The 14,466-nt window shown below is 36.2% G+C and overlaps 1 protein-coding gene across 4 annotated transcripts in view; it reads right to left on the bottom strand.

Annotated features, from left to right (window-relative positions):
• Window positions 1–11,799: 11,799 nt before the first annotated feature.
• LOC116006647 (pyrrolidone-carboxylate peptidase 1-like) overlaps window positions 11,800–14,466 on the bottom strand; it is a 5,373-nt gene continuing 2,706 nt past the window's right edge. For all 4 annotated transcript variants that reach the window (XM_031247097.1, XM_031247100.1, XM_031247101.1 and 1 more), the window contains exons 3-5: window positions 13,927–14,031; window positions 13,785–13,832; window positions 11,800–12,272 (exon numbers count right to left, since the gene is read on the bottom strand). In XM_031247097.1, the coding sequence (XP_031102957.1) occupies window positions 12,033–12,272; window positions 13,785–13,832; window positions 13,927–14,031 (393 nt within the window). In that variant the 3' untranslated portion in view covers window positions 11,800–12,032. The remainder of the gene's footprint in view (window positions 12,273–13,784; window positions 13,833–13,926; window positions 14,032–14,466) is intronic.

Here is a 14,466-nt window from a genome sequence, read left to right as displayed (position 1 = left end):
TACTGCCTCGGACACCCCATCATCAGCATATTGCCGTAATAAAGGTTCACGTGCTGTTCAGGGTCCGATCTGCCGGTGTACTCTTTATCCCTGGGGACTCGCAGGTCAATCGGGTACGACTGACTCATGAGCTCCGGAGTGAAGGGTGTGCGTAGCAAATTGGTCGCCCGGTCAGCAGTACGGTCGTCGCTCTGTTCTCGCTTCCACCGATTGAACTCTGCGCGGACTTGATCCAACACTCCGTGGGACGGACCCGACGAGCGGGCCGGATCACGGAGCCTGCGGCGCCGTGAATCGGACGAACTGGCCTCACTGGAATCGGCGTCGCTCGCAGTTGGCAGTTGCAACGATCTATGCGCTTCTTCCGCCGGCGGGTCTAGCCGGTCTAAGGCACTCACGCGCGGTCGCTCCTCCTATTCTGGCGGCTGCTGGGAGCCTGAACCGCTCAAGCAGGAGAGCACCGGGCGTCGTGCGGGTGCTGATTCCCGAAACCTTGAAGATACCGGTCGTCGCTCGGACTGAGCCCTCCTCAAGATGGGCGAGGCTGTAGCCGCGGCTTCGATCGTCGTGGTCTCCGGCGGAGGCGCTTGGGGTTGAACAGGTGGCACCGGTTGGAAAGGGAAAGACGGGGCGTAGGGCTGTGAGTAGTACCGCGGTGAGTTAGCCCACCATTGAGTGTTCGCGTCAAAAGGATACACCGGGTACTTAGGTGCTGACGGGTACACCGGGTATTGGGGTGTTGACGGGTACGCCGAGTACTGATAGGGCAGCGGCCCGGTCGGGATTAGAGGCCCCGGCCATATTGTTCGGCTCTTCCCGGGAACTGAGTCTGGACCGCAGATCTACGGGGTCCTCCTACTCCGGGTTGTTAGAGGCGAAATAGTCCATGTTGGGATACATGGTGAGAGACCGACGAACAGGGAAGGCGCAGGCCGGCTTTGTTCTATACGGTCCCCACGGACGGCGCCAAAATGTTACAGCAAAATACGGAACAGAATACTGTATTTATATCAGATCGGGTACAAGGTACAATACCCTAGGGGAGACCGAGCTACGTGACAGTGGGTCAGAGGTTCCCGGTCTCTTTAGCTACTGTGTTAGAAGAAATAGCCAAAAGCCTTCACTACTGCATTAAATGCACCTTTTATAGTGGCCTCGACAGCACCTCCGGTCTGACGGCATGTAGGACGCGTGGCGAACATGCACCAGTCACTCTGTCGGTCCAACGCGCCCGCGGATATGTACGCGGGCGCGGGATCTCTGGTTCGAACCCCTGCAAAGGCCCCAACTGTGGCCCGGAGCGCAAGGATGCACGGCCCGGTCGGATCGAGAAGAAGTTTCGGAGGGTCTGATAAACCCCTAACTGGGCACGCAAACCGGGAGACCAGGATACGTAGACCGGGATTTTACCCCTATCAAAAGTCATAAAATTCTAGCCATATGTAATGCCAAGATGAATGGATGTGGATTGTCCATGTACACGAACTCATGGAAAGGGGTGGACTCACATGAACTGTGTGCACTTAGCCCAACATGACTTACATGAGGGCACACAATTTAGTGTGTGTGCATTCGTAAAGTACGTAGATTGTGTTCATTCACGTTGTCTCATATAAAGTCAACCATATACATACATACATACATACATACATACATATATATATATATATATATATATATATATATATATATATATGGTAGAGTTTAAGTGTGGATGCATCTTAACATGTGAACAGTGCGGCCTCACCACTATGTATATAGATATACACCACTCAGTTTTAGAAAATGCACCACACAAATATGCATCATTAGGTACATATCACCAAAAACACAGCACTAAGTATGGAAATATACACCACACAGTGTTTAGAAATGCACAATTAGGGGCAGGGGAGTTATGGTGCATTATTTTGGGTGTGTGGTGTATTTTTTAGTATCTTTGTGTATTTTCGTGTGGTGCGTTTTCTAACATTGAGTAGTACATTTTATAACATTGAGTAGTGTGACCGCAATGTTCACATGTTAAGACGCGTCCACACTTGAGCAGATATATATATATATATATATATATATATGTGTGTGTGTGTGTGTGTGTGTGTGTGTGTGTGTGTGTATACGGCGATTATACATCTAACCGTCATATATACTACATTAGATTTTTTTATTTTATAATATTGATGTATATAAGGTGGTTATATGTACAACCGTTGTATATACTATTTTATATTCTTTATGTTTAATTGTTTGAAATATATGTATATACGACGGTTATACACCTAACCGGTGTATATACTACAATTATACTGCCGTATATATTGTATTATATTCTTTATAATACGAATAACCGTCGTATATACTGTATTATATTCTTTATTTTAAATTTTTTTTTGAAATATATATACACGATGGTTATACTCCTAACTGCCATATGTACTATACTTTTTTAAAAAATATTGTTGTATATCCGGTGGTTATACGGATAACCGTCGTATATACTATGTTATACATTTTATAAAAATATATGTATATACGATAATTATACACCTAACCACTGTATATGCTATAATTTTTAATTATTGATGTATATACAACGGTTATACATATAACCTCCGTATATACTATATATTTTTGTGAATAGTATACCACACATATACGCATATATCTGGCACAACAGTTTACCTTTTAATTTTTTTTTGAAATAACAGTATAACTCCACTGAATTATACCCAAAACCCTCCAAATACACTTAGACAATTTTCAATATCTCAAAAACCCTCCAAAAATTCTATTGTTGCCGCGTTTTTCGTCACTACCGTCGTACGCCGTCAATGCCATAGTCTAGTGTCGTTGTAGCTACCACAGTCCACTACTGTTGTTGTTGCCATCATCTTACGTTTAAGTTGTCTCGTATTTATATTTTTTTATTTTAGACAAACCCTAATAATCTTGTAGTGTGATGCCTAAGATTCTAACGAAGAGCGAAGCCCTGATATTGTCTCAATTTGATGGTATTGGATTTCTTTAGCATGTTGAGATGATTTAATGTAGTATAAATCCCTATTTTATTTGATGCATGGAACTTAAATGTGTTTTTTTTAATTTTATTTACCATTCCCGTACTTTTCAGGAATTCAATGTAGTATAAATCCCTAGATTTACATGGTAAAATGTTTTCAATTTCTAGAGAAAAGTTTGGTTTGCAGAGATGGGAGCTTGTGAGGAGTGTAGACAATTTTGTCCATTAATTCATCACCAATGCAATCTGAATCCAATTGTTTTCTTTTCCTTTAAATACATGAGTAGCAATGAATTCTAGAAAACTTTAGTATTATCTGTGAGAAATGCAAGGGGTTGTGGAATTAGTTGCCGTTGTGTAATTCCTACAGTCCGTTTCCATTGTGTGATTCCTACGATCCTCCAAGTCTTCCTCGATCTAACCGGATCATGGTGCTGACATTACTCAACTTTTTGTAGAAGAACCTATATCTAATTAGTTATCTACTTCAAGCAGCATCATCTCTGATCATCTCTGATCTGATCATCTCAGTATCATCTCAACACAACATATTCTTTCATACACTTCTTCTGCATCTCTATTTAATGCAAGTTCATCTTCGCTCACACTTTGTGCTCGATTGACAGGGAATTACTGTGTAAACCTTGGGTGGCGGTGCCGATTAATACCTGCACCATACAGCAAAGTGCTTCTAAGGCAGTGGTCTAATCCACGACACAGTTTCCACGGTCTTATAGCCCAATTCGATTGCTCTAGTATTGTGTGTTGTGCCCCGTGTGTTCATGCAATTTTACCAACATTATCGAATTAGCAAATAACTCATTTTTAGTTAATTTGACTATTTACATCTTGCTTTTGTTATTTTGTGGTCTAATAAATAAATGTGGTTATGTACTTAACAAACCCATTTAGAGAAGGTATTGTATGTGGTTTCTTGATCAATTGATGCTATATTCTAACACTTCATCATGCTACAACTTAATCTCTTGTAGTATTTGCCTCATTGATTTGTTATGTGTCCACTTGGTTGATCAAGAAATCTATCTTGAGAACTGACTCTATAAGAGTTAAATCAAAAGCAATTGTATACTTTCTACATATTGCATTTTATTTCTCGTTCAGTGACCTCTTCTTTTGGTAGCATGCCTTGATGTGTTTTTATTTCTTGATGTGTTTTTATTTATATTTCATTGCAACCTTAATCCTTTCTACATATTGCATTTGCAAGCTAGATACATGAAATGAACTAAACATGAGAAACAAGTCTTACAAAAGGGTCAAAAGTGAGCCCATTGATTCAGTAGATACACCAATACTTGTTGCTCCATCCAATGACTCCTTTTTTGTGATAGTTGGTCGTCGTGATTTTCTCGTATGCTACTTGTTGAAATATCATTCTTTCTATGAATGTTGGACTTGTTCAACTTTGATAAGTTTTCATTTTATTTTTGGTCTGTGTATACTCTGACTTTGTACTTGCCTAGTTTTACCATCTGAGTTGTTAGAGTTTACCATCAACGTGATATTGAAATGTTGTTATTTAGTGGTAGCAACAATTTTAATTTAGATTTTGATGATACCAAAAGAGTTAGGAATTTTAGTCCCCTAATTTATTGTATATTTCAGACTTTAGAATATATCCAGAACTCAAGAAGCTTGTGTTGCATATTCGTGAAGATTAAGATACCCTAAGCCAAGTCTTCTAGTTGGAGAAAGAAGAAGTTTTATCTTTAACATTTGTATCTCTCCTCAGTAGAAATAGAAAGAGATAGAGTAAACTCATTGAGAAGTTGAAAAACCTGTGTGGAGTTCAAGGCCAGCTTTGTGTTCAAGGCTTGAACGTCCATTATTGTACTAAAGGAATAGTGCAATCCTCCTTAGGAGATTTTACTACTTGTATTGCATACATTACCACGATCAAACTTAACAATTTTACAAGAATTATGTGCAAACAATCAAAAAGGATTAATAATAATTTTTGTTGTGCATACTCAACGAGACGTTGAAGTTACCTCTCGGGGTACTTCAAAGAATTGTTAAAAGTTTTTAAAATTCAACAAGTCTATTCACCTCTCTCCTCCCGGCCTCTCTAGACTTGTTCCTAACCCTATCAGGACCAACTAATGGTATCAGAGCAGTTACCTTGAACAGTAAATGGCAAGCTGTCGTAGACTCTCAGATTAAACCCTTACAAACATAGTAGCGAGAGTAAGGATCGTTCCCACGATGAGTAACTGGTTTAATTTTTGTGCTTAAGAAAATGATGGAGAATTGGAATATAATGAGAAAAAAAAATTTTAAAAAGAGAGAAAAATCAATGAAGAATAACTCAAAATAATATATCGAAAGCACTCAGAATAAGAAATCTTGGTCTAGACAACATCTACCGCCGAACTTTAACACTGATCATTGATTTAAAAAGTAATTAATACACACTTGAATATTCGTAGTGGAATTGCTTCATTTACGTTTTCCCTTAGTTGCAGGTAACTAAAACACACACGGTTTAATTACTCCTAACTACTAAATCATCTAAGACAAGCGCTATAGATTTACTTTAGTAGCAACAATAGGGTTTAGGGTTTAGGGTTGCATTTAATTTAGGAACATATTCTACCTAAGACCAATTATAACTAACGCCGTCAATAATTAATCTCAGTCACTACTGAAATTAGAATAACTTGTAGCACAAATCATTATCTAATATAGCAAATAATTATATTAAATAAATAACTAGTAGGCAACCATAGCAATTAAATGATAGAACTATTAAAATGAGTTAGAAGAATATTTAATACTCAAATGCATAAAAATTATATAACAAAAATAAGTTTAATAATTTCTCAGCATAATTAAATTCGGGGATTCTCCAACCAAAGTGTGCAAGAATTTCTCCCACCCACTTAAATTAATTGAAAACCAAATGTACATCCATGAAATGTTGAAATTCATTTTCGTTGGGCATTGTGCTATGCAGGACTCATTTGCACCACATCTTTATTTCCTTCTGCCCAAAACAATTCAAGGTAACCAAATTAATTACTTAATTAATTGAGTTAAGCAAGTCAAAAAATCTAATTATTAAATATCAATAATAAACTAATCATCAGGTCTGATCACACAAATCAACACTAAGAAACTTATTAATTATTTTTCTTTAAACAGCAAGTTATTTATTATTTTAAAAATATATATAAAAATATTACGTAAAATCATGCAAAATAATTATTAGAATAAATCTAAAATATACACAAGAAATGTGTTTATCAGTAAACACTATGTGTGTACTGCTGATCTTATTTCAAAAAATCAAAATCATTTTCTTTTGCATGTAATTTTTTTATATATACAAGTTGGATCATCACATGTCCAAGAACCTTATGTTTAATCTGAATAAATTTAACGATTGGAAGGTTCACATGCAGGCACATTTGTTTGCACTCCATGATGAGATGTGGGAGTTTATCACCGAAGGTGTAGTCCAGATTATGATGGTTAATGTTCATGCAACAGCACAAGAACTAGATGCTCTGGAATATGTTCCAAAGTCTATACACTCAGGACATCCGAGGATACGACGAGAAACAACCTGGACAATATACCGAAGGATGTATTATTCAAAATGGTTTATGAGACTCTCTTCCCAAGGATTAGAAAGTAGTGTAAATCGACTAAGGACATTTGGAACATTCTCATGCAGATAGGTGAGGGTAATGAGCAAGAAAAAAGAGAACAAGCTCACCAAAGCCATGAAGAAATTTGAAAATTTCCTAATTGTGTTACTGGCGAAACCATAGTCAAGATGGAGACTCGGTTCATGAAGCTGTTGAGCGGGGTGGCAGAGCTAGGAAAGGAGTTGTCACAAAATGAGATAAATTTCAAGATTCTCCAAGGACTGCCCAAGTCATGGGAGATGAAGGTCATTGCCATGACGGATCATAGTGATCTTAAGGCGATTCAAACTTCCCATATATTCAGTGACCTCAACGCTTATGAATTCGAGATGGAACCCAAACGAGAGGATGATGAACCAAAGAGTTTCGCATTGATTGCTTATCAGAAACCCTCTACACTATCCAGGTGAAACTCTAGCCCCTTTGATTTTTTAACTAATGAACAGTTTGTCATGTTTGTCAGAAACTACAAATGGTTTATGAGGAAGAACAATATTCAAGAAAGTCCACCTACACCAACCTCCTCGAACCGTAGACACTCCGAGAGGTCAAACACCTCGAAGAGTACAAGCTCCAAAGAGTTTCAAGTGTTATTGATGAGACCGGAATGCAACAAATAAATGATCCATTAAAAGTCTCGAGTGGCCCGGTAACAAGATCTAAGTCAAGGAAGATTCAAGAGGCTTTTAACACTTTTGTGCAAACAGATTGGAGTCCAACATCTTTTTGTGAAGAAGAAGATCAATCTGGAAAAATAATTCTATTCAATTGTCTTCACATAAAAACTTTTGAAGACAATTCAGACTTCAGTATCAGATCAAATTTCCCGGTGTGAAATTATTTGCAAGGTGTATTTTTTTTTAGGTGGGAAACTACTTTGCAAGAATTGTATTTTTTATTTTTGGGTGGAAATTACTTTTGCAAAATGTTGTATTTTTAATTTTGGGTGGGAAATTATTTTGTATGTTAATTTTGGGTGGGGAATTATTTTGTATTTTTAATTTTGGGTGGGAATTACTTTTACAAAGTTGTAATTTTTTATTTTGGGTGGGATTAGTGACCTAGAATATTTAATACCTTATTTTCCCCTATAAATACCCCATAAACCCAATGGTTTGAGACACACCTTGTAAGAATTCAATTTGAGTGAAATTTCTCTCTTTTCTTTGCATGAGAAGTGCATTGAAGTTTAGGTTGTTTGTGAGAAGCATTCAATCTTGGTAGGCTAGTGAGAAGCTAGTTTATCCCTTTATCTTGTTCTTTATATTCACACACATATTCAAAAACCCAAAAAGAATACTATTACTCATATTATATAGCTAATTTTATTTTTGTATCTTAATTCTAGTGCTAGATTCCTAATACTCTAATTCTTAGCCTTGCTTAATAATCTAAGGGTTGAGAGTATTATTTGTTAGTTTGGTGAGGCATTTGTAGAGTTGGGATCTCAAAATCCAAGAGTCTACAAGGTAAGATCCTCTTTTGGACACGAAAGGTTCTTGAGTGATTCCTTGAGTGTGCACTTATTGCGGGAAGCAATCCGTGTACGCATCAGTTATGCTACAACTGCCGGAAGTCAGGACATTACAAATTTGACTGTCCGTAGCCAATCATGAGCAAACGACAAGTGCAATTGAGAGGTAGTCAGAACGACTCGAGGAACACACCTAGAGAGTCGAGTAGTAGAAGCTTGCACAACCACTCGAAAAATCACTCGAAAGGTGACAAGAGGAGAAAGACACTAGTAACTGAAGAGTTAACCGAGAAACTAATCAACGATTCTTGCTCCTCTGGTTCAAGTTCAGAGAACGAAAGCTCAGAAGATGAGAAGGGACTCATTTGCCTCTTTAGCCAACAACTATGTCTAATGGCTAAGGATGATGAGGTAACTTCTCAAACCTCAAATGAATGTGATTTTGGTTCCAGTATCTATGAAGATCCTATGGATTCAATTATGAAACTGATGAATGACTTCAAATGTGTAAAGAGAACTCAATTTAAATTGAAAGAAGAGAATGCTCGACTCTTAACTGAACATGAGTCATTCGAGAACATTGTGCTCAAGAATTTTGAAATGATAAGCACAATAAGCCAGTGCGAGGAGCAAGTTTTCTTACTAAAGAAACCATCAGACAGTGCTCAGGGTGGATGCCTTTAAACAGGTAACCAATTGGTCGATCGACTTCTGCAAGTAATCCAATTAAAACCTTGGCTTTGCCAAGATACTCACTCGTAGTGGAATTCCATTGGCACAAAGATTGCAGGTGACTAAGGAGACTCAGAGTGCGTGCCCATGAGGTGGACCCAAATGCAACTTCAATAGCTTGTCATAAGGCCCAAGACGTGGCATGCCCCACAACAACATACATAAATTCACCAGATAAAGACGAGATAAGCATGGACAAAATAGAGGAATCTTGACGGAACTAATTTTCGGCTGCTGGATTGGCTACAACGGAACACCCATCCAGAGCCTGAACAAATGAAGTCGAGCACGTGAACGTGCCATCAACGTATCCACCGAGGTTTTGACTGTAGAGAAAATTAAAGGAACAAGCTGAGTTTTCTAAAATAAATAATTGGAGGAGATAAGTTTGAGGGAGATAATGTGATGGGTTTTTTGTAGAGTATTTATTGGAACTAGGGGTGGGTTGGCAGTAATTGATCGTTTTGATCTATTGATACCATATGAAAACAAGAATTTCTAGAGAGACTTTTATTATTGATCAATCCAATTTACAAAGCACAATAAGATATGTATTTATAAGAATACAAAGAGTCCTAGTCAGGTTAGGAATGCTAAAAGGTAGATTTACAATAATACAAGAGAAGAAAAATGAATTCTAGTGTAACTAGAGCATAGAATCCTAATAGTTTCCACCTTCGTCGTGACAAGAAGCAACCATGACTACCCCACCTTCATCCTTGATGAACAATTTTTTTTATTTTTTATTTTTTTTGTTGGTGTAAGATGCCTAAATTGCCCATGTGTTTTATTCAATGGTACAGTTGCGTAAATTACAAAAGTTCAATCTATTTGTTAGTTTTTCATATATTTAAATTGTGATATGAAATGGAGACTAATTATACAATGGACTAGAGTACACCTTACCTTGTGATCTTTTGTCCAAAATGATAGATTATATACCTACAATTAACATATTATGTACATTCATTTAACGTATTGTGTACATGTAAATAAACTAAATATACATAATATGTTAATTAAATAGGTACATAGTTTATTAACTGAAGATAAAGGTACATAATACGTTTATTAACTGAAGATCAATAATAGGTTTACTTTAGGTACATAATTTATTACCTGCAGGAGAATTTTCCAAAAAAATAGAGAAATGAGGAAATGGAAAAAGGAAAAATGGAGATGTTGTTTACTAAGTTTATCCCTCCAAATACTAATTCCATCTCCTTTCTCCATCTTTCTTAAGGAATAGGAAAAATGGAGATGTTTTTTACTAAATTTATCCCTCCAAATACTAATTCCATCTCCTTTCTCCATCTTTCTTAAGGAATTTGGAGAGAGCAAAAAACTAACTTCTTCCAAATGGAGAAATAGAAACACACGTTGAGTTCACTGGCGAGATTCGAACCCAAGAAGCTGCGAAATAGGGTACTGTTCACCCGTGTGTTTCCATTTCTCCATTTGGAGAAATTGATTTTTGCTCTCTCCAAATTCCTTAAGAAAGATGGAGAAAGGAGATGGAATTAGTATTTGGAGGGATAAATTTAGTAAACAACATTTCCATTTTTTCTTTTTCCACTTCCTCATTTCTCCATTTTTTTGGAAAATTCTCCATTTTTCCAAGTTAGTAAACGACCCCATAATATGTCAGCTGCAAATAATAAAATATTAATTATAGCAGATACATAATTTATTAACTGCAAATACATATTATATTAATTTTATGCATGTAATTTAAATGTATTTTGGAACAAGATTCACAATGCAAGATTTACCTAGTCCATGGTATAACAATTGTGAAATGTGATGTTGAACAATACAAATATGACACTATCCATGTTCAATAGAGACATCATGGAGAAAGAGATAATGAATATCCCTAAATTTTGGTTATGTTTGAACCATAATATCCTTGTCACTTCAATAGCAATGATGTGCTGCTAAACAATGCTCATTGTTTAATTTGTGATGATTAAAATGATTAATATCACTGCTAACGTTATAAAGAGCCTGCATGATCACACACATAGATCAGAGACCAATTATATGTACGGAAAAAACTTGATAATACATATGCTGATAACTAACAATGTATTCAACCTGAATGCACCTTTACAAATCTTGAATTCACTATTAGTTATTCACGAATGCACTCACAAGCTGTTCTAACTGCACATCTAAAGCTTATAATAATTACGAAAATATTATCACATGTTTTTCTATCTTTTTTTTCCTTATTCTTTTTCACCATTAGATCTTGCAAGATCGATGACTAGTATTTTTCCACAATGGAAAGCCTTATTCTAATTGAGTCAGAGTGTAAAAGCATATATGTATATATATTGGATATCAATCATTTAGATATAAGAGATTAACATTTTAAATTTCTAATTATTAATATATGCATAGGGAATGTAGAATTCACTATGAGAACTCATTTAGAATTTAACCAATAATCATTTTGGAATCCCTTAAACAATTCTTGAAGTTTAAACTTTGAATTAATTACACCTATCACTTGTATTCCTACAGGAGCAAAGCTACAATAAGGTAGAAACTTGATAATCCCTGCAAGTTCTTCATTCATGAAAAACACTATTTAACTTTAAGACTCCCTCTTTCCTCAGAGTGGCATTCATTTGCAATCCATATTAGCCGCAAAACACAGTTTGAAACATCATAGGAAACAGGAACACAAAGATTTGGATTGTAGTCAGAGGTCACAAGTAGTTCCAAGACACGGAATAAAGCAAGCATTCTCACTGATAGATACTCCACCATTTAAATTGCTCGTGAAACCAGAGATCTACTAAAACATAAACACTGGCAATATATAACAGGCAAACTTGTGTGGCTACCGCAAAAATTGGTTAGTAACAGAACAACGCAAAGAGACAACTGCAATGTACAAACTAGAGTAATACAACTTTCGAATATATAAACCATTACTAGGATTTAGAAAACATCCCGGAAACCACGTGTTACATCGACATGTGCACTACAAATGCAGTTTCCATTCATTTGAGACCATTTATTAAAGCAATACATAGTGTTCCTCATCGACTCACATAAACACCCAAAAGAACAGAAAATGCGCATACAGGCTAGGATTTTAGAGGACAGACAAGCATGTAGAAGACTAGTATACAGAGGCGAGTACCTCTAACAAAGAAGCAGCAAATTGCATTTGGGTCTCCTCATCTATAGTTAAGAAGAGAGGGACATGTACAAATAGCGACTTTATTCCATTCTGCTCTGCAAAACGCAAGGAATGATAGTAAACGTAATTGCAAACAAACCGGCCTGCATCATCGGAGCTCATCACTTCGTAGCCCATCTTTGCTGATGCTTTGGTGATCTCCTCAACCGGAAGACAAGTCTATATTGTAAAAGAAAACAAATACCACAAGATTGAGTTTTGTACAACATTTCAGGGGAATGGAAGGGAGGGGGGAAGGGGAGTTTACAATATATGTGGTCACATCAAGCCAAATGAACAAGTTTATATGCAAAAGTAACCCATGAAGCTCTTATCAAGATGAAAATTAAAGTCATGATGTTATTATGCAATTATAATGTCAGAAGAAATATAAAAGCAAACCTATGTATACTAAGTTTTCAAAAAAAAAACCTTGACGGTAAAGTCAACCGTTACATTCAAGATTCAAGAAGCAAACATGTGTGTATATATATATATATATATATATAGGGTTCAGGTGAGAACACTTCCTCCTGTAAGGCTGTAAAAAGTGTGGATACATCTACACCCTCCATCTTGAGAAATCAAAGGCTAGGATCTTACCATTACTAAACTCTCAAAAAAGTTTCCAATAATTATAAAATTGACCCCGTGTTTTTTTACTAAAACCCTCAACCATCGATAAATCCCAATGGATGGCCAAGATCAGTCCTCATTTTTTTTACAGGAGGGCCCTGTTCTCATTTGATCCTGCCCCTATATATATATATATATATATATATATAGATATGAATAAACCATGCAATGAACTGAATCAGAAAATTTAGCACACCTAAATGACAAAACAATAAAAATAAAAAAGCCTACGCCAGCACTTGAGAGTCCAAAGAAGCTATTACATGAACAACCACCTTTGGATTTCACCAGAAGTAGCCTATTATACAACATAATCTAAAGTTTAATTTAACAAACGGAAAGCTAACTCCATGGCTTAAGCATTTTCCTAGCAATGTGATATATCTCTTATTTCTTTATATTAACACTAGCATCTAGTCAATGTAGGAACCTATGAGATAGAATTGATGATCTATATAATATGTCAACTCTGGCAAGTGCCAGATTAACATTTCTAAAATGAAAGCACACAGATCATAAGATTCAAGCTTGGTGCAAACATAATTCACCCCTGCTCCTTTATGTAACTTAGTAAAAAAAAATTGCTAGCTGGTCTTATGATTTCAGAGGAGAGGCATAAATAACAGTTTGCAAGAGTTTCTTCCCAAAACACTTCCTAGCTTTTTGATTGATCATGAAACATGTACACTAATATGTAAGAAAACAATGAAATGGATCCCTTTTGAATTCCTATCTCATCTTCACTGGTTGTATACTTGTATATATTAAAAATGTCAAAGACAATCTAATTGAATCACAAAGTGGAGAGCTAGTGCATAATTTGCTAAAAAAAATATCCATTCTGTAACAGCCCTTATTCAGAATAAGAAATACCAGTACCAACTATTTTCAGGTAACAATTAGGTAGCCACGTTGACAGCATTTGGTAGCCTCATTGAAAAGTAATCATAATTCATTTTACACAATAATATTCTCTCTCCTTAAGGAGTCAGAATAATGGAAATATGAGAAACTGTGTACATGAAAAATAAAGGACTAAGGTAAAAGAATATTCACCTTCCGTGTTCGTGAAATTGGACCATCAGCAGGAACTATGGGAACTTTCTGCAAATAACAAAGTAGGGTTGGATCTGATTAAATAAGAAAGAATCACCTGATTTACACGAGAGAGGAGAAAGTACAAAGACATTGCACTGACCTGTGGCTTCCATCCCATTTCATCTGGACAGCGGAAAGTAGCCTCATTGACTGCTTGTTGCTCTATAGCAAACCTTGTAGCACCACTATTAACTCCAAAGTGTAGCTGAAAAAAGATCACTGCTAGATAAGAAACTTGATACATGATGTGGGAAATAGTAGGTTTAGATCTGTACAAGATTTGATTGGACAAAACTTCTAGTATTCAGGCAGATTTTGGAGTGTAATCTTACAGCTGTTTATGTTCTTATAACCTTTATCAATAGCTAAGCTGATATTTCATGAGAGTACCAACAATCTATTGGCTAATTTAGCTCCGTCCTCCAAGAAAATATTTATAATTGCAGTTTCATTATACCAGAAAGCAAAGAAATATTCAAAAGGTTAAGAAGAAACTGCACATGCAATTTTTTTTCTAGTCTTTCCATTTGGGAATTATATAATTAAACTACCTTCACAGACAAATAAAGCATTTACAGGGCTCATAATAGGTTGTGAAAAAAAAAAAAAAAAAAAAAAAAAAAAAAAAAAAAAAAAAAAA

The sequence above is a fragment of the Ipomoea triloba genome, chromosome 15 (assembly GCF_003576645.1).
Source record: "Ipomoea triloba cultivar NCNSP0323 chromosome 15, ASM357664v1".
NCBI lineage: Eukaryota > Viridiplantae > Streptophyta > Magnoliopsida > Solanales > Convolvulaceae > Ipomoea > Ipomoea triloba.
The sequence above is the reverse complement of the archived record's forward strand: the minus strand, read 5'-3'. Positions and strand labels throughout refer to the sequence as shown.